The sequence below is a fragment of the Acromyrmex echinatior genome, chromosome 18 (genome assembly GCF_024713525.1).
Source record: "Acromyrmex echinatior isolate Ae372 chromosome 18, ASM2471352v2, whole genome shotgun sequence".
Classification (NCBI taxonomy): Eukaryota; Metazoa; Arthropoda; class Insecta; order Hymenoptera; family Formicidae; genus Acromyrmex; species Acromyrmex echinatior.
In genome coordinates, this window is record NC_141869.1 from 6,885,135 (window position 1) to 6,905,970 (window position 20,836).

The following is a 20,836-nucleotide window of genomic DNA, read 5'->3' on the forward strand; positions in this document are numbered from 1 at the left end:
GTGAAAACAAGAAAAATCGATTTACAAAATCACTATACAATTTTGCCACTTTATCGTCTGCTAAGGATATTTTCTTTTCCATTTTTTTAATCTTTCTTTTAATCGAATAAGTCCTAAAATCTGTGATGAGTGTTGAATAAATCATTAAAGAAATCTGAAGAAGTCGTAAAAGATGGTAAAAAGACTAATCTAATCGGCGCGATTTTATCCAATCTTTACGATCTCTTTCGAGAGGTGCTTATTTGTTTGTAGCATTTTCTATCGCATGCATACACGCTGCACGACAAGGTTAACACAACTTCCTTTTAGCAATACTATAGATTTATATATATATATATATATATATATATATATATATATATATATTATGTATGATGCGAAACAGCCGCTCTGTGCAAGGGAAAAAGGCGAGTTATTATAATAAAGGCGTTTTTTCGTTATCTAATCAGAAGCTATCACAATTAAGGCTATCTTCGTCTTCAAGGATCTGAAGATGAAAATAACCTTAGCCGTAGTTGCTTCTGATTGCTTCCTAACGAAAAAATGCCATAACTTGAGGTGCCCTTCACTTGTACAGTTGCAAGAATTACGCTTTAGGGACGAAAATCATATGACCAATGTAAAATAAAAAAAATATCGGAAAAATATATATGTAAATATATACATATATTTACATACACGTATACACAGGAAGTAGTTAATGCGAGAGTTGGACGAATAAATCGTACGATTTTCGCCCTTCTGTGTAAAAAAACTACTATGTGATAACATTCATGTGTCACATCGCTACGGATTTATCCAAACCTCGATTGGATGTTTATTCAAATAAATTGATATATATCGTAAGGCGATTAAGCGCAAATGCGATTACATCAAGAGACTAAGATGTGCATCGGTTGTAGACGATGCAAGCGAAATGAAGAGAAAAATGTAGGTTGCAGCGAGAAAGAGTAGAGTAGAGCAAAGCGAAATGAAGTAACGTTATATATGTGAAGTATATATGTACACACATACCTTTTTCAAGCTCGAGAAGCCACCCGTACATAATGTAAGTAATTGTGCAACTTCTCTTTAATTATAAGGCAGAACGTAGAATAAGATTAATCATAGGGTATAATAAAATATTGTATGATGAAGATTTCACATAGTTCGAAAGAGGGAAAAAGATGGTAAGAGTAGCGAGTGTTTATGTACGAGAGAGGAAGAGAAAGTGTGTGGGTATATAAGAGAGAAAGATGTATATGTCTTATGTTATATTTACCATTCGAAAAGTGTAAACTAAATCCTAAAGTATATATATATATATATATATATATATATATATATATATGTTATATATATTATATATAGATTTATAAGCACACTGTCAAAAGCAAAAAGAGGTAGATCCATTATCCAGCGACATTAATAGGACTGATGCGCAACCACGCGCTTTTGTCAGGGACTACAGTAGACGAAAAAATATCCAATGTAAATAATTATATATTACTTTTTCGATATACATATATATATATATATATACATATATATGTATATATATGAGATATAGCGATTTACTCTGTTAATGTAGTTGTATCTTTTTTTCCCATTGAATAAATCATCGATAGATATTATATATACATGTATAAACGAGTTATACACGTGTATTTCTCTTGCTATCCAATTATCACCTATGTATATATTTGCACGCATAAATTCGTGAAATTGATTATATATTATTATTATTATTATTATTATTATTGGTATCATCGTTACTGTTACTATGACTTATATGTTTACTTTTATTATTATCCACATCAAGATTTTAGATAATCTAGATGATTGATGTTCATTATATCTTATTTTAAGCAATATTAAGAAGAGATAAAAAAAAATCATTTATAATCGAATATCGAATACTTATTAATCGGTTTTTCAAATGTGTTTTTCAATGATACCAGAAATTTGTTTTAATAAAAAATCGAACAGATAAATGTTCATTGATCTTAATATTATCGTTGAAAATTTATTTATATTTAGCGTCTTAATTTTACTAGTTTTTGATTTTTTTAAAAATATTTTAGAAATATTTAAAAATTATATTTTTTAAATATTTTAAAAATTAAATTAGCTCTTAACAATTCTCGCTTGCGTCTATTACGAAATTCGCCCGAATGATTGTTTCATTGGCTAAGGAATGAAATCGCAGATCGCGTAGATTTCCTTCTCGAAACCCATGCAGACAACGGAGGAGATGATGAGGATCGCACCGGTTAGACTGGTCGACGTGGGCTTCTCGCCGAACAGGTAAACCTGGATCAGATAGGCCAGGATGATATCTAGCGATCTGGTGACCGACACCTTACCCGCACCCTCAATCTTAAGCGCCTTTGTGACCAACACCTGACCGGTAAGGCCAGTCAACGCCACCAGCAGGATCTGGCTCCAGGTGAACCAATCGTGTGGTAGTCGAAACTTGTGGAGCTCATGACTGATACCGTGTCCGGACACCGTGAAGTAAAAGAACACGGCAGAGGCGAACGACCAACACGATAGATTTAATACCAGGATGGAGTAATGTATCTCCGAACACTTTCTCATGACGACGATGTTGAGCGCCGTGAAGAGAGTGGCCAGGATGGCACACAGATATCCCATAAGATTATAACTCTCGGCACGATGCATCTGGAAGAGAAAAATCATTCTCAAGGATTGGAGAACGAAGACTATGGTGAGCGATTTTTTCGAAATCATTATTTGAATTTAATAATAAAAGAACAAGAGCATTTTTTTTTAAACAAAGAATTTGTATATTTGTATAATTTTATTTGACCCTTTGTACGAATTCTTTGTAATTTGAATGACATTTCAGATTATCAATTATTAATATCGCTCTACATAATGAATGAAATTTACTCAGCTTTGTCTGTTGTGCTCGCCCTCGTCAAATTAATTTAAGTCAAATTTGTATTCAGTGATAAAAATTAGATTACCTGGAATAAAAAAGGTGGTCTGGCAACGAGGACAACGCCTGTCAGGAGCGTGCAGACTACCAGTATGCGCAGAACACCGCAAGGTTCTTTTAGGAAGAGGAAAGATAGCGCGATGACGATCACCGGTGAACTGAATATGATCGTGGTAGCATCACCTAAAGGTAATTCTCGAAAGCTATAATACAGCAACGAGAGGGTCATACCACCTACTAGGCCCTGGAAAAAAGAAAAAAAAATGTAAATTATTATAGTGGCGTAGCGATCGCATAAAAAACAGAATTTTTCGTTCTAAAAAATGCTCTTTAAATTATTTGTATTGATGATAGTAGTACATGAAAAGAGTTTATATATTAAAGAATGTGAGCTTTGTTTTATTATCCCTTAATTTTTCTGAAGGGTTTAGCTTTACTAATGCATGTGAACGCAGATATTGCAAATGAATAATATTCGTCGCCGACTTTCCGGCTTAATGCAATTAACATGATACACGGTGTAGAAAAACTGTGGACATAGATATATCCTGCAGATAAGCTCATGCTCATTTACATGCGTAATAATCAGATAAGAAGAGAGTGACTAGTTTTGTAATGACCGACATTTTTCTCATGAAGATAGATTGAGTAATACTAATTATGTTACAAAATTAAAAATTTCAGATCCAGACATCTTAATAAACCCAGAGACTGCATTGTCTTTGCAGATGATTGTATTCGGACGTGCAAACTTTACCTGAAAATGTATGAGTATTCTTTGGCCGGAAGGACCGAAAAGATTGCTGGATGATCTGCAGGCCACGACAGCCATTGCTAGGATCTGCATCAAGGCGCGAATGGCCAGCAAAATCATGGGGTCTACGTTGCGAATCGCTTTGACTAAGGCGGAACTGATGGTGAAGAAAGTGCCTGATATAAACGCCAGGAACACCCCATACCACTTGGTGCCGTCCCGATAGGTTTCGCTATTGTTGGCAAACTGCTCAGTGTAATGATAGGCTGGGTGGATGCTGTTGTAAGAAGCTGTGGACTCTATGCTGAACTTCATCGCGGTATGTATACTGAAACTACTGAAGCGAGAATACACGAAGATGACTGATACTACGTAGTTCAAGCATTACTGTCATCGTCCACTCGTTGACACATCTGCGATTCTGTCTGTCCGCAATTAGCATAACTTAGACGACCAACGGATTATTGCGGATTAATGACGTTAGGAAGATTCGGATGAGTGGAGCGACGACCGTGAGGATAAGAGACTTGCCGATAAAAGAATACACGCTGATAAAAGAATAAAGAGATTGCTTTTTGGAATACACAGAAGAGAGTTGCAAACGTGATTATCCAATTGAGAACGGGATATATATATTTGATCGAAGTCATCTTTATTCGATTGCAATTTTTCAAAGTAATCAAATTAAAAACAATTTTTTTTAGATATGTTAATAACTGACGTGTTTTATTGCTGATTAACATTTGTTTTATTTATGATTAAAATCAATTTATTCCATAAATAACAATTAAACTTTTGTCTTTTATTAGTGTAAAGATATAAATTAATCATGATAGAGAAAAATATTTTCTCTATAATAGAGATTATAATAGAGATTACCCAGCAAACGAGAATAGATTAAAATGGATTGAAATTTTTTTCCATCTGCATATTTTAAATAGCGAATATTTTTTTGATTTAATTGGATTCAATTGGATTTAATTAGATTTAATTGGATGCGATTGAATTAAAAAATTGTATTTGCTATTTAAAATTTTGAATTGAATAGTATTCAATGTGTTTGTGTCCAGAAAAGCTAATATTATTTTTAGATTGAAAAGCACAGAAATATGCTCCATGCAATTCCTATAAATGAATAAAAATATATAAAATTGAAAAATATTCATTTTAACATTCGTGAATCAATACTTTTGAAAATCTGAATCCATTTCAATCCATTCTCATTTGCTGGGGAATCAATAAAAATAAAAATTGCTTGAAAAAAACATGGAAAATACGAGAAATATAATCCAAGATACAAAAAAAGAGAAATTTAAAAATGATAAAATTATAAAATAAAAAATGTCACAATTACAACAACATATATAGTCATATATATAGGACAATTGCTCCAGTACGTCTTAGAAAATTCATCATTAGAGCCCGGATTATCTGTCATATCGATTCGAATTGACCATAGTGCGTTCCTTACTGCCATTCGCCCAAAGTCACATCGGTAATTCTCAGAACTTTAATCCAGGCTCTACTCTCATCATTGGTATTAAAACTTTTTAAAATATGATAAAGCAAATAGTCTAACGTCATTAATGCTCTTGTTAATTTCTTAAACAAGCAAAGTTTAGCATTTCATGAAATACAGGTGCGGGATTAATACAATAGAGCTTCGTTGCTGGAGAAAAATATCCTAAATACTCCGTATTACTATTATCCGGTTCAGTTTCATGATAATACCCGCCGTCGGCGTTAGACTTAACATGGACGTGCGTTCGGTTAAAGTAAGTACCCTGGAAAGTATCAGTATTATTACGAATAATTCACGACATATTATTTTGAAGCTTATAGACATCAATATTATTTTTTTGAGTGGCATTACTTTGTATCTGTCTGCGCTAACAAACGTGGCAAATGCTACCATAGGCGAAGTTTGAACTTCCCTATATTTAATGCAATAATGCATATGATTTTTCATTGTTATCGGAATTCTCCAATTATTTTTTATGTTATGATATATCGTTTTCCCGTTTTTTACTATGAATGTACCGCCGAAACCTGTAAGATCAAAAAATTCATTTGTCTTTTATTTAACGACAAGCTTAATTAATATATCTCTGTGAATTTCTTCTGGTAATGACTAGAAAAGAATAGATAATTATATGTTCAGAGATTCTCTTCCTTTTTTTATAAATTTTGAATACAAAAACAAGAGACACGTATAAAATAAATACAAGGGACGATTTTATAAGCATTTTTTTAGCACAACTAAATATTGAAATAATTTCTCGTAGCTAATATCTTTTTTCTTAGCGACTATTATGTCAGAATTGTCAAGTACATGGATAAATTTAGACAGAGATGTCATAGCATTTAATGTATAGTTATACATTTAGATTTTTTAAAATTCATATTTGTCGAAATAAAAAATTACATACTTTTTAATTTCAGCTATCCAACAACATATATAGTCTTAAAGCTAATTAAATTTGGAGGAACATAGTCTTACATAATATTTCTTTATACATATGTGAATAGTTTACTTCTTACTCATGATTTTTGAAAATTTTGAAAATCGTTTAACTGCGTGCTGCAGTGCAAATATAAAGTCACGACCTGTGCGATGCTTAACATGTACTTTAAGAACTTGTTCTCGCAAACCTTTGCTGACGAAGAAGTTCCCGTATATATTGCAATAAGGATTAGGATCAGTTAAGGATTCCAATACAAATTTTTTCTGTGGCATTTCTATATACGCGAAGTTACTTTTATTTTTGACTGTGGTCATTTCATTCTCTGCTGGTGAGAATGACGCATTCATAATCAGCTACAAAATAATGTTCGTGAGAAATGATTATAAAACAACAAAATCAAATAACAGGTTTAAAGTAGAAACAAAATTGAAAATATTAATTTAATAAGAATAGCTAAGATATAAATTAAAGAAAACACAGAAATTAATGTGTTTAATGTTTCATGGAAATATAAGCAGTACATACTTCGCCTAATGTATTTGACTGCTTTATTTGACCTCCTCCGATGATCAAATTATCATTTAGAATACGATCAAGTTTTTGTAAGATATTTGTGAAGTAAATTTTACTTTTGAAGATTTTATCTTCTGTTAGTAATGGAAAAAGATTCGAGATACCACCGATATCTAAAAGTATTGTATCACCGCATAATCCTATACATATACATATATTATATTTTATTTTACAGAAAATATTAAGGTGCAATATGCATATTATTGAGCCGAAATTCTTCAAGAGAAACAACAAACAACTTCAGTGATTCCTTTATGGATATATTCAGCTCACGATTCGAAGTTCGAAGTTATGCTCGAATTTAGGTACATCTTTATAGATACACAATAAATCTCTCACCTGGTGCTGCGAGATTGAAAGGTTCCTGAGTCAAATCAGGACAATCCACCCATTCGACTGTAATTTCTTCAAAATCTGAACACAACTCATTCTGCAAAACTATTATCATAAAAAAATATATAATAATTTTATTGAAGTACAAATAACAAAAAAGTATAGGAAATCAACATTACATGATATCGTGCTCTTCATATATAATTTACATTAATAATCTACAATTATATTATGTGTATACCTGTAGCTAGTTCAGTTTGTTTAGGTACATCCAAATTTATTGGTATTAGTTTCATAATATACAATCTATAATTTATATAAAGTAGAAAATTTGTATGTATACTGGTAATCGAAATATTTAAGTGAACCAATTATAATCGTGTGTTTAATTCAGTATTGTTCAGAAAAATAGTCACACTGCATACATATATAATTTATTAAAGTATATTTCGCGTATATTCTAATACGACGAAAGAAATGAGTCACATGTTAAATATTTAATACATCATTTATCAATTTATATAATGCAATTAACTCTCACTAAACATATATTGCGATACGATATAATTATGAGTGATATAATTATAATCTGCTTAAGTTCTGATTATATTATATTAATATAGATAATGAAGTGGTTTTTTTTAAACCGCAGAATCATAATAATCACATAAAACACTTTGATAACCGTAATCTTAAAACATGAGAAACAGAAAAAGACAAAATAAAAATATAAGATCATAACAGTCATCGATCAACATTAATAATAATATTTCGGAACAATAATATTATGAAATTTGAAACAATTTTGAGAGATCTTAAATTAATTTTGAATTTGTCGAATTGATGAAATTTTATATTAGATTTGTTTTATGTATGTAAATAGAAAATTAGTTAAGAGTAGTATCTAAACAGAAGGCATCGTGAATTTTATACAATTGCAATCTGCTAAAAAGATCTGCTAAGAGTCGACATAATGAATTTTATCTTATTTTCTATGAATATTTACTTTATTTGTTGTTAAAATCAATTTTTTACACATAGATTAGAATGTCATGTTACATTTGTTATATTATAAAAATATAAATTAAAATTCTTAAAACTTATCAAAATTGAAGCAAGACAATTTTATTAGAATATATTTCTTTATAGTTTATACGTAAATAATTTATCCATGAGTTACGAATCAATTTTACAAGGAAATAGGATTAACTGCATATTTATTTATTAAAATCATATTTATTTTTATGTTTATTTCTTAATCATAAAGAGGAATGTTAAAATATAAATTCGTATAAATTCTAACAAAATATATTATCAACTCAATTAAATTTGTTTAAATTCTATCAAAATATATTATTTTCTTTTGGTGTTCTTTTGCAGCAATTTCAATGGTATAAAAGTGATTTTATAAAATCCAACTTGTAATAATATACATATACATATAACAATATATACAAGGTTAATCTTTCCCAAACTGTAATTTATTGGGCGGTTGATCGACACGATAAAGCGTAGCTGCCACATTGAAGTAGCCTTCGTATTCGATCGTATCTGGCGTTGTATCAATATGATAATGTCCACCCAATCTGTTCTCATCAAAAGCACTATGAAAATGCTGGACCCTGAGATCTAAATCCTGAAAGACAGAAACAACGAGTATTTTAATTCACAATAAAAGAAATGAATAATGGTTTAACATCAATTTATAGACTGTTACTATTATAGTTTGAAGATAATTTTTTCTTATCATACGTATTGAATGTCTCTAAAGCTTACTGTTTCGGCGCTAACAAATGTGCCAACAGCTATCAGAGGAGTCTTCATATCGTAGAAACGTAACCAGTTATTAAGCTGGGTCTCGCTAGTCAATGGAGTATCCGAAAAGGCTGGCATAATATGCTGCTTTACTTTTCCATTCCTTACTTCGAACATGCCACCTAAACCTAAGCTTACAGATATTCGACAATCAGTCAAGTAATGAATTGTTTAACTTTATTATATACGATAGTTCGTGATAGACTTACCTACGAGCTTATCCTCATAATGTTTTGTCAATGCTTTTTGCATACACGATATGAAGTCCAAGTTGCCTGTACGTTTTTTAGCGCGCACCTTTATAACTTTCCCCGGTTTGCCTTCGCACACATACAGATTAGCCAACAATGCAAAAGTTGTTTCATCCTCATTAGCAACTATCCGTTCAAGTATGCACTCTCCATTAGACTTATTTACAAATGCATAATGCGTTCCATTTGCCACTCCCATGCCAAGTCTATATCCTGGCGAGACTTTGTCGTTTACTATGTTCAACTTCATAATAAGCTGAAATAAATATTGTACATATTTACTTTCTCTTTCTTTTAAATTAGAGCAGATTATTCATTCCATTAAGATAATTTAATTACTAATACATACTTCACAATTGCAACCTGTATGTGGCCAAGGTCCAGCTCCTGCGCCAATGACAAGAGTATCATAATTGTAATTTATCTGTCGTAGCAACGACTTAACGTCATAAAATTTGTCTGTTTGGACAGTTGGTAGAAGATATGCTGGACCACCAACTTCCAAAAGAATCGGATTACCACACAAACCTGAAGGAATAAAAAATATGAGATTTGGAGAAAGATCAAGTGTATCTTATACCTGTTGTTTTTCTTATACCTTCTCGATAAAAATTATAAGGCCATCCATTAAAATTAGGACAATCAGCTATCTCGACAGTAGCCTCCGCAAAATTTGCAGTCAATCCTCCTGCTAGGACTATGATAAAAATATTATATAATTATTGCCAGCTGTGATTTCTTATTGCGAGTTCAGAACACTTTATTATTACCATTCATTAGCTCGTCGAGAGGCGGTTGATGCAATGTTCTTGGTGTGATGTTTATTTTGGATGGATCCAGAGGTTCCACGTTTCGATTCATCTTAGAAATCAGTATATTAGCACACAGCAAAAGAATAGCTAAGAATGATGTTGCTGAAAATTGCGCATAATATATATTCGGTTTGTGATAGTGTTATCTAATCACCGGATATCTTGTTTTCTTTCGTAATTTGTAAGATTTCTCAGTCTTCTGAAAAAAGAAACAAATACATGGTCAGGGTATATCAACACAACTTGCATAGGCTGTGGTCAAAGTCTCGCTACAAATGCTTTGAAGCATTTGAGGGACCAATTAGAAGAAAGAATTTTACAAACTGAGTAATTAAAAAACGCTTCAAAGCGTTTGCAGCATCGTTGACCGTACCCTAAGTCGGTATTCATAATCGATTCTTAAATTCAAGCAGTCTTAAGTCATAATCTTAACGAACCAATCAGAGAGCCGCATTAGTGTCTTAAGACATTACTTAAAATAGTCTTGGAATAAGAATCGACTATGAATACTGGCCTTAAATATTAATTTATTATCTCCAGTATTGAAAAGTGGACAATGTACCCTAAGAAAAGTGGACGTTGCTATGTAATTTACATTCACTTTGTCAGAGGACAGTAGTGTGCGGCAGCATTTTGCGTTTACAGGTTTTGGACTGTCACATCCCTTCTCAGGTTTCTCTTTTTGTGTATTAAGAGTTAAATAAAGTTATTTAAAGAATATATTTTAAATAAAAAATATAAAAAGTTATTTAGTATTTATTATTTTACAATGGTAGTTTTACAATAACTACAACTTATTTCTTATTTAGTATTTTAAATAAGCTTCTTGAATCTATTTTACATTTTTTATTTTAAATAACTCGTATCAGTTTTTCGATTCCTACGGTTTTATATTTCAAATAAATTTATGAAACTTATTTTATATTTTTTATTTTAAATAAATCGTAACAGTTATTTTATGGCCGAACCGGCATATATACGTAAGTTTAAAGAATTGTTGTAATACAGAATAATTTACAGCAATAATAGTGTCATAAATTTATTTTTTAGTTAAAAAATTATATAATAATTAATAAGACAATATTTAATACTTTTAACCAAAGCTGTATTGAGAGTAACTTGTTTCGCAATGTTAAGAAAATTTGCATGTATCTTTATGTACAGAATGTAATTATCAACTTTTATTTAAATATGAATCATTTAAAAGAATAATAAAAATTGAGACATAATGTTGGAATATCAAAAATATTCCACGCACGCACGCGAACAATTATTAATTACGTTTACAGAGAAGAGAGAACAGCAAATAATATAGGATTGAACAAGTGCTAGAGATGCCACAAAGTAAAGCATAAAATAATGTACGATAATACCCGTTTGTCAAAATTATTCAAAATACGAATAATTGATTAAACGTGAATATTTTTCGTTGAGTATTCGAACGGCGAACAATGAGGGGTGGGGGCGCGCGGCGAAAAGCGAGGAGAAGCGTGGTGGTTGACTACGTCAGCACTTCGGCATTCGCTCGACGACCTTAGAAGGGGACGGTAGTGATACGAGTCGCTCCGAGTGTCGCATTAATCTACGAAAATCTTTTCGAACGCGAATTACCTACGTAACTTTTAGAAATGAATATCAAAAGACTGTCAATTCGCCACCATTGTAAAATAAATTCAGAGCTGTAGATAAAAGGACTGAATCTCTTATTATTGGAAGATATGATTAGAATCAATGGAATGAGCTAGAGATTAATAAAAAAGAGAAATATTTCTTTTATTAATATAAATAAATAATTTCAAAGTTACACTCAATTTTTTATTATATCACGAAAGATGTACGAAGACGAAAAATTAATTAAATTATTAATAACACAAACTATATTAAATGTGAAAGTGTATAGGAATCGCATGAATTGCGTTATTTAGATGAGAGTATTTATTAACGTTGGATTTTGATTCGTGTAGTGATATCGTTCAAAGAATAATCAAGAGTTATACTCAAATGAGAGAAAAATTTTACGTTAAGCAAAAATAATTGTCGTCTGTAATTATCGCGAAATAGTAATAAATTCCGTTTTCTGTCTATCGTAAGATTGCCTAAAACTAAAGTGTATACTAAGAAATAAGTAAGAAATCATTTAAAATAATAAATTTTAAATAACTCTTAAAGAATTTTTGACATCCCGATTTAACATTATATCTCAATTTTTATTGCTCTCTTTGATGATTTACAAATAAAAATTAATAATATGTCATACATTCTTTAAATGAAGATAGATGCAAAAATTGATTTAATTATGAAACAATTTCGACTAAATAAAATAATACATATAAATAGCATGCACATATATTTAAAGATATGTAATTTAAATACAATTTACCTATTATTTTTCCCTGTATTAAGAATGCGGAATAAGACGAAAATGAGAATACAATTCAAAGTAACAAAAAGCTACAATATGAAATATCTGAAAATAAGAATCTCATTTTTATACCGTACATGTGAGAACACATGAAATGAATCTAAGATTCATGAGCTGTGTACGTGTGCAATGAATCGTGCAATAAAGCCTATTTATTGGAGAATATTAAAAATGTAACAAACAGATTATTTTATTCGTTTTGTAATATACGTTAATATTTCAATAGTTAAATGATCGGCGCGCAACCTTGAGGTGTGTTTTGACGCGGAAGGGCGGGCAGGCGGGTAGACGGCGCGTCATGTTTACGCGTAGTTATCGCGCAGTTATTCTCTTAACAAAGCTCGTACAGACAGGTAATTGTATTGCGTGCCGCTTTTCTTCACATTTTTTTGTAAATCTTATCGCGAGGAATGCCAAATATAATACGAAACATTGTATTTTATGAATACGATTACTCAGTATACGATTACTAATTGGCACGTTAAATTTTAATTATCTATAAAAGGATCGAGATAACAATCGTGTATCGGAACAGATACTTCGTACAGTTCAATCATTTGGAATCAAAATGCGGTAGAAAAATAGAATTTATTACTATTTCGCGATAATTATAGACGACAATTATTTTTGTTTAACATAAAATTTTTCTCTCGCTTGAATATAATTCGATTATTTTTCATACGGTATCATACGAGTCATAAAAAAAATCTTAATAAATACTCTCAAGTAAATAACGCAATTCTTGCTTTTACAATTAATATAGTTTGTGTAATTAATAATTTAATTAATTTTTTGTTTTTGTGCACCTTTCGTTATACAGTACGTATAAAAAATTAAGCATAATTTTGTCGATAATAAAAGAAATATTTCTCATTTTTATTAATCTCTAGCTTATTCCATTGATTCTAATTATATCTTACATTGTAATAAGAGATTCAGCCCTTTTATCTGCTCTGAATTTATTTCGCAATGGTGACGAATTGACGCATGCTTGATATTTATTTCTAAAAGTTAATCGATAATTACATAGTAATATGTATAATTATAATATGCATATTATGTTTTTCAGATGACATCTTCCCTCTCACGGGTACACCTTGACGTGGTGAGGGGGCTCAGTACCCGGATATACACGAAAAGAACGATTTTTCTCGAGTATCTAAACATTTTCGATCTATCCGAATGATATATCTAGATAAATTTTTAGATATTGAGTAAAATCGTTTTCTTCATGTAAAAATCCGACAGGGAAGCTAACGTACCCTCGTCCGCCGATTTAATTGAAAGTGAACGAACCGCAGCCGGTTCGTCGCGTCGCGCGTTTGCTTCGGGAGTGCCGTCAAAGTTATCGGACTAATGGACTTTTAACAAAACCCATTCGAATGGCATTCTAGTTCGACGATGAAATTACATCTTCGATGTTTCGACAGGAAAGCGGAACTCTCATTGAGACGTTGCTTAAGTGGTCACGGTCACTGCAACGCTCTCACGCCAAGTGCCCGGGCACGAGATGATGCCGGCCGCGTAATGTCACGCACTTCGTCATGGTGCTGTGTTCGCGCGGTTAGCAACTACGTGTTGCTGTCGGCTGATTGAGGAACACGCTCTGCCTGCCGACAAAGGGTTCGGCCCTTAGCGGTAAGAAACAATCGATTGGCTCGGATTCGTCTCTGGGCCTGTATTCTGTAACCCGGATTATGCAGTCGTTACGAGCACATAACGATTGCATAACGAGTTACAGAATTCCGCCCTGGTGGGTCGCTCAAAAAGGAGTTGTATAACTCTGGTCAGGGCGCTCATTTCTCTGCGTTTATCTACCAGCATCTAAATGATTCTCGCGTTTAATATGACTCAGTCAGAGCCTAGCTCTAGTAGTCTTGTAAAAGGCTAGCTCGTGACGAGGGGTTGGAACCCATTTCTTGAATTATCTAGATTGTTAGACAATCGGCGATGGTACCAACTTTACTCTTATTAGAGGAGCTTGTCACGTCTACCAGTCTCTTGGCATCGCTCGTGGTACAGCACCACTTGTGTCCCACTAGAACTAGCAGTTAGGGCGTATGACTGAGTCAATGTTAAACGTGATGTAGGCGTAAACCAGAGGTGACGGACTCGATACGATCGATTTCGTCTTCTTTCGTGTGGGGCTTAATCCTTGTTTGGCGTTTACCGTGTGTTTTGCAAGTATTCGTCGACGTGTGGTGTTAATTCCACCGATCGAAATAGCAATCCTGTCATGGGTTTTGAAAACGTGGAGTGCCGCAGTGTCGCGCGAAAGACTTTTATAAATGAATAGTCCGCGCGCGATTATAGTACATTATTCGCGAGTGTTTTACGCGAGTGTCCTGTGCGAGAGGATGTCAACCCGATTCTGAGAGGAGGAGGAGGTCTAGGAGAGGCATCGAGCACCGGCGGAGCAACCTTGCGGTAAATATTTTTTGCTTATGTAAAATCAATATCTTTCTTCTATTTATTCTGGAGTCGTTTTATTTTACAATGATTTAAAAATGATTTAAAAATGATTTTAAAAATGATAATTAGAAAAAGGATTATGTTGAAATTATTTTGAAATTTCATATATACGAATTTTTAAGATTTGTTTTAAAAAACGTATAATTATTTTATAAACATCTAACTTAATGTTAAATTGAAAAATTCGATGCTTATAAAAATTATACATTTTGAAAATTATATGATTATTTTAAGAGAACTTTTTTTTTTTTTTTTAAATATTGTTTGTGTTCTTTATAGTTTGTATTCTTTATAATTCATATTTTATATTTTTATGTTACAGAATCATCGTAGCGACGTTGCAGAACTCCGCTGTTGCGCGTCGGGTTGGTGAGTGACAAATTAATGTTTTTATTGAGATAACGGATGTGTGGTAATTTTATTAATACAATAATATTATATATCTATAAATGCATATATGTATTAATTTAATAAAAACATATGGATAAATATATGTATAGCATTCCATACATCCGTTGTCTTAAAATGGATAAGTTAGAACAGATTAGGATAAACTTAATCCTGGACGCCTTCTTATTACTGAATATATTGTACATGCACTGTTTTTATAATGTGACATTACACATACCCAGTTTGAGTTATTTCTACATTGAAAGAAAAGATTGGCTGCTGCAGCAAATTAGATGGTAAAATATGGCATAGCATTTTTAATTGGCTACTTCAGCCAAATTTTAGTTGCTGCAATTAATTTTTGGTTGTGTTAGCCTATCCGCAATGTCAGTAGGATTTCGATTGGCTAATGCAACCAAAAATTGGCTGTTGCAATCAATTAAAAATGCTATGCCATATTTTACCATTTAATTTGCTGCAGCCAATCTTTTCAGTGTAATTATTCCTATATGCCGCCACTGTTTTTATACAATATCTTGTTAATTTAACTATAAGAATAAAGTAAAAACTCAGGAAGAGTATTTAATTTAGTTGAAATTTTTTTTACTAATTGTAAATTTGTATGTTAATGTGAACGCTTTGATACGAAGTAACTCAAGCTCGGTTTGATACTAAATAATTTAAGCTCAAAAATATAATAAAAAATAGGTTGTTCCGATGGTCATGTTTTATACAATATTAAATTACTCGGAAAAAAATATTTTATATATAATTATATAAAATTATATAAAATTTCATATAATTTTATATAATTGTATATATAAATGAATATACAATGAATTATATACAATTATATATAAAATATGTCCATTTATACAATAAAATAAAAAATAATAAAAGTTCGGATGAGGCTAATGCCCATTTATATGCAATTATAAAAAATATATATATATTTTTATATAATTATATATAAAATATTCTTTCCCGGGAATACATCTTGATATGCTTGGAAATAAAAATAAAAAAGAATAAAATGTTTGTTTTTGAATTTTTAAATATTTGAAATACATAAAATAAAAAAATATAAAGTTTATATAAAATAATAATTAGAATGAATGAAATATTATCTATGAATATTATAACACGAAAATGCGTTTGTTACAGTGTAACAAACAAATATTATTTTATTAATTTTCCTATCTATCCTATTCCTAAATATTCATTTAGGATTAAGTTTTATACAAGTTGATGCAGAAAAGCAATATCTGCATACACATATATGTATAATGTATATTGTTTTTTAAAAAATTCCTTTTATTGTTTTACACTTATTTGTATATACATGTTACTGATGAAATAACAACGAAAATTTTAATGTGATGTATATAATTTATTGATCTCGTTTTTATGTAAAAAACATTTTATGTTTATTAATTGTTGTTTATTTCAATGCACTGACTTTAGCCTGATCTTTTATAACTTATCCATATGTAATAACTGGATTTTATACCAGTTTAAAGTAGTAATGATGTAAGATCCAAAATATATATTTTACCAAGAAATAGAAAAATTTTATCTTATAATTATTTTAAAATCGCGTTCAAAGTTTTGCATAACTTAAAATACTTAATTTTGAAATAATAAATTATAGAAAAGATGATTCTAATACAAAATACCATAGAAATATATTTATTGACGTGAGGGAAAATTATCCCTTTCGGATCTTACATCATTCATCTGAATTTTTCATCTCCGCATACTTTGAGATGAGATTCAGCAACGAATCGTTCGAATCGTTAAAAATACATGGGGCTTGAATTTTAGTAATCGATTTAGTAATTGTCTGTTATTTACTTTTACATTAAAGTTTTGTTGATTACATTATAAAGTTTATATTAGGAAATTTATCCTAATTTTAATATTCGAGATTATCAAAATGTTATTAACGTAAAGATTTTTTAAATTTAAATATATTTTTAATCGAATACTTATATTTTTAATTTTGAATAAACGCGAATAGAGAATAAACGCGACATCGATTCGTATATTAATTGATAATTGTTTATATTAATATTTAGTTAATTTCATTAATTTTATTAATTTCATTAATTTTATTAATTTCATTAATATTATGGCCCCTTCGCGACGTGTTCGCGTTTCGCGCATCGTATGAAAGCGTAAAATCTTACGCTTATTGCCGGCATGATAGCCGGCAGCAGTCGGCAGCAAAAAGGAGTATTTCTCCTTGTTGCCGATTTCTGGCATATGAAGCCAGAATATTGGCCAGGAACAACAAAAGGTGAGTTCAATCTGGCCAGAAGAAAGAAGAGAATGTATACAAGGTAGGTTGGTGTGTAACATCAATCTAAGTTTTTAAAAGGTAAACTGAATATTCGGGAGGGTAACTTACTCGCAAATTGCGAGTTCTTATTATATTTTTTAAATTATTGCTTATTTAAAACACAAAAAAAAACAACAAACAGGGTTAATGAGAGTCAGTACAGATAATCAAGCGCAAATTTTGTAGATTAAAAAAATCTTACTTAATTATCTGCGCTGACTCTCATTAGCCCTATTACTTGTTTTTTTTGTATTTTAAAGATTGAAAGCCTATTTTAATTATTACTGTTTATTACTTATTTATTATTAGTACACTGAAAAAAGGATTTGCTATTGCAGCAAATTAGATGGTAAAATATGGCATAGCATTTTTAATTGATTACAACAGTCAATTTTTGACTGTGTTAATCTATCGAAATCCTATACTGACATTGCGGATAGGCTAACGCAACCAAAAATTGGCTGCTGCAACCAAAAATTGGCAGCTACAGCCAATTAAAAATGCTATGCCATATTTTACCATCTAATTTGTTGCAGCTAATCTTTTTTTTTCAGTGTATGATCGCGATTAGTATAATCGCGATTCATCTTGTTGAATTTATTAATATGCAATAAGACATGATTAGACATTGGCTGCATTCAGCGGAAAAAGCAGCTTTGCAACTATTGTAAAATTCTCCAATATGATTGGTTTATATTTAAATTCATAAGGAATCAAAGCAAGAATCAATCGTATTAAAAAATTTTACAACAATTGAAAAGCTATTTTCTCTGATGAATGCAGCCATTAACGTATTATTCGCAATTGTTGCACATTTATGAAGTAGCTAATGTAGGTAGGAATACACGGGTGGAGATAGGTATACCCGAATAGGCAAATAAATGAAAATACGGGTAGGTAGGACAATAAATATGGAGAGGTAGGGATGGTATAGTTAGGACGATAAATATGGACAGGTAGGAATAAACACATCTATGTATGTACAATACTTGATAATTGGAAAGGAGGAATTGAAAATTTTAAATTAATTTTAAGTTTTATTTAATTAACGAAGATTGGAGTCAAGAATAACATGGGTAAGTTGTAACACTTATATAAAAAAACGGTATAAACAAAATATGCAAGTGTAAGGAAGAAATACAATAATATATTATAAACTAATAAATATATTATAAACTTCTATCTCTTTCTTATGTTTTATATTTTGTTTATAACATTTTTATATAAGTGTTACAACTTACCTGTGTTATTTTCGATCCCAGTCTCCTCTATCAGCATCCCGTTCTAATTATCAAATATGAAGATAAAATAAATTAATTTCAAATTTTATTGAATTTTCAGCTACCCTGAAATTAAAATTTTTTTTTATAAAATTTTATACACGTACAAATTTTGTAACGCGTTAATATTATAATTAATTATATTGTAAATAAATGTATATATACTTATAATAGTATTATAATATAGATACGTATTAGGTGTTGGAATTAATTCGTAGCGTTTTTAATGAAAGAATGTTATTTATTTCACATGAGCATTAAAAAATACATTAATGAAAGTACTTCCCATCACTTGTAAAACGCTACGAATTAATTCCAACACCTAATAATATCAAATTTATGTAAACTCTATGTCCAGATAAATGCATCATATATACTTACTTTCATAATTTGCACAACGATTATTAATAAGTTATACATTTACTGGAATATATATCCGTATTGAATATCTATTCAATACAGATTGCGTTTATCTCGTCATAGTAAATCAAATTGTTGTGTAATTAATGTAAATTATATGAAATCGACGAAACATATAATAGTAAAAATTATTGATTTTTTTAAATTTATTAATTCGATAAGTTTGATAAATATTTAATTTTGAAACCTTTTTAAATTTGGATTTTATTTTGAATATTAAAAAGTCATTAATAAAAATGTTAAGTAACTTATAATTAAAAAAATGGTTTAAAATAATCGTCTATTTTTCTTCATATTTATTAGTTACAAATTTATTAAATAAGTCATAAAGATTGGAGCTTTGACTGAAGCATTGATTAAATATTAACTTCTTACTTGGTTTTTAACATTTACATTTTTAACATTACAGAATTATAAGTATATGTTATAATAATCAATTTATTATATGTAAGGCCTCATCGCTGTCTCTCGCGTTAGATGGACGCCAGTGATTGCGTAGTTTGTATTGATAAAAAGTTGAAGTTTATTTTCATTGTGGAGAGTTATTCTTCGTCGCTTTTCGTGAAGTCTAGTTTGATGTCTTTTCGGAGATTCTTGTAAAGGATTGGAATTAATCCCGCGTTTCCTTATCTACAAGTTCTGGAAGTAATAATTTTGTTAATGAGTCAATGACAATTGCTATATATTTTGAAGTCAAGTTACTAAATTAATTCAGTATATTTTAGCATACAATTTTCGTCGCCTTCTTTGTTTTATTAAATGTTCTCCCACTAATAATAATAATGATAGTATTATTACTGTTTTAATTTAACAATAGGAATTTAGTATTATATGATTAAAATATGAATAATGATTATTTGTTTAAATTATTAAGTAAATAAATTTAACTTTAAGATATAATTTAAGTTTAAAAAATTTGCTTATTTTTTTATGATTGCTTTAACAAAAATATGGTTACGAATGTATATATTTAATTTTCTAATTGTTAAAATCATTTTTAGGTATTGGACATCCCATCATTCCAGAATATTATTAATTATTAATTTATATGTATACATATATATACTTTTCTATGATAAAATACATGTAGATATTATGAGATATCATATTTAACAAATTTTGATCATTGTCGATTTAGATAATTTTTACAAAATACTTTATATCGTTTTAATAATGTTATCGATTATATGAATTTAATTAAAAATGTGTGGGTACAAAAAATTTGAGATAAGTCGAATGGGTACCCTCATATTAACGGAATATTAGTAATTAAAATTTTTTAAAAATACAAAATACAAATAAGCATTTATTAAACTTTATATAATAAATTTTTCAGTATAAATGTTCTTTAAAATTCCGTTATTATCGGGTTCGGCTTATCTCGAACAGTTGGTACCCGAGAAACTTTGGTACCCATACATATAAAAAAATTACAATACGCATGTATTTTATTATTATTAAATATATTCCTTCGTAACCACTATTCCATAAGGAAATCATTCAATTCGTTTATTTTTAATAAGAGATGATTTTTAATGATGTGTGGCAGAACATTTTCTCGCGA

General features: G+C 30.2%; 3 protein-coding genes and 1 long non-coding RNA gene across 5 annotated transcripts; 1 reads left to right on the forward strand and 3 right to left on the reverse strand.

Annotated features, from left to right (window-relative positions):
• Nucleotides 1–1,432: 1,432 nt before the first annotated feature.
• On the reverse strand, nt 1,433–4,075 carry LOC105144790 (solute carrier family 35 member G1). The gene is made up of 3 exons (XM_011053942.2): nt 3,702–4,075; nt 2,973–3,188; nt 1,433–2,664 (listed from the first exon to the last, which is right to left on the reverse strand). Exons 1-3 carry the CDS (start codon nt 4,011–4,013, stop codon nt 2,170–2,172), a joined length of 1,023 nt encoding a protein of 340 aa, XP_011052244.1. The 5' UTR covers nt 4,014–4,075; the 3' UTR covers nt 1,433–2,169.
• An 84-nt stretch (nt 4,076–4,159) lies between these two features.
• Nucleotides 4,160–7,394, reverse strand: LOC105144928 (beta-keto L-gulonate decarboxylase-like). 2 transcript variants are annotated; one of them, XM_087415505.1, is made up of 7 exons: nt 7,311–7,394; nt 7,076–7,174; nt 6,689–6,876; nt 6,240–6,516; nt 5,527–5,747; nt 5,308–5,467; nt 4,160–4,224 (listed from the first exon to the last, which is right to left on the reverse strand). In XM_087415505.1, the coding sequence occupies exons 1-7, from the start codon at nt 7,363–7,365 to the stop codon at nt 4,160–4,162; spliced, it is 1,065 nt and encodes a 354-aa protein (XP_087271631.1). In that variant the 5' UTR covers nt 7,366–7,394. The 2 variants fall into 2 exon arrangements, with proteins under 2 accessions (XP_087271631.1, XP_011052492.2); XM_011054190.2 differs by having other exon boundaries at nt 4,204–5,482; nt 5,572–5,747.
• Nucleotides 5,351–8,454, forward strand: LOC147906780 (uncharacterized). Its single transcript, XR_015548099.1, has 2 exons — nt 5,351–5,473; nt 6,912–8,454. It is a non-coding gene; the product is annotated as an uncharacterized LOC147906780 (long non-coding RNA).
• Nucleotides 8,423–10,391, reverse strand: LOC105144789 (beta-keto L-gulonate decarboxylase). The gene is made up of 7 exons (XM_011053941.2): nt 10,272–10,391; nt 9,906–10,146; nt 9,734–9,832; nt 9,485–9,663; nt 9,094–9,391; nt 8,846–9,012; nt 8,423–8,705 (listed from the first exon to the last, which is right to left on the reverse strand). Exons 2-7 carry the CDS (start codon nt 9,994–9,996, stop codon nt 8,529–8,531), a joined length of 1,011 nt encoding a protein of 336 aa, XP_011052243.1. The 5' UTR covers nt 9,997–10,146; nt 10,272–10,391; the 3' UTR covers nt 8,423–8,528.
• Between the last annotated feature and the right edge of the window lie 10,445 nt (nt 10,392–20,836).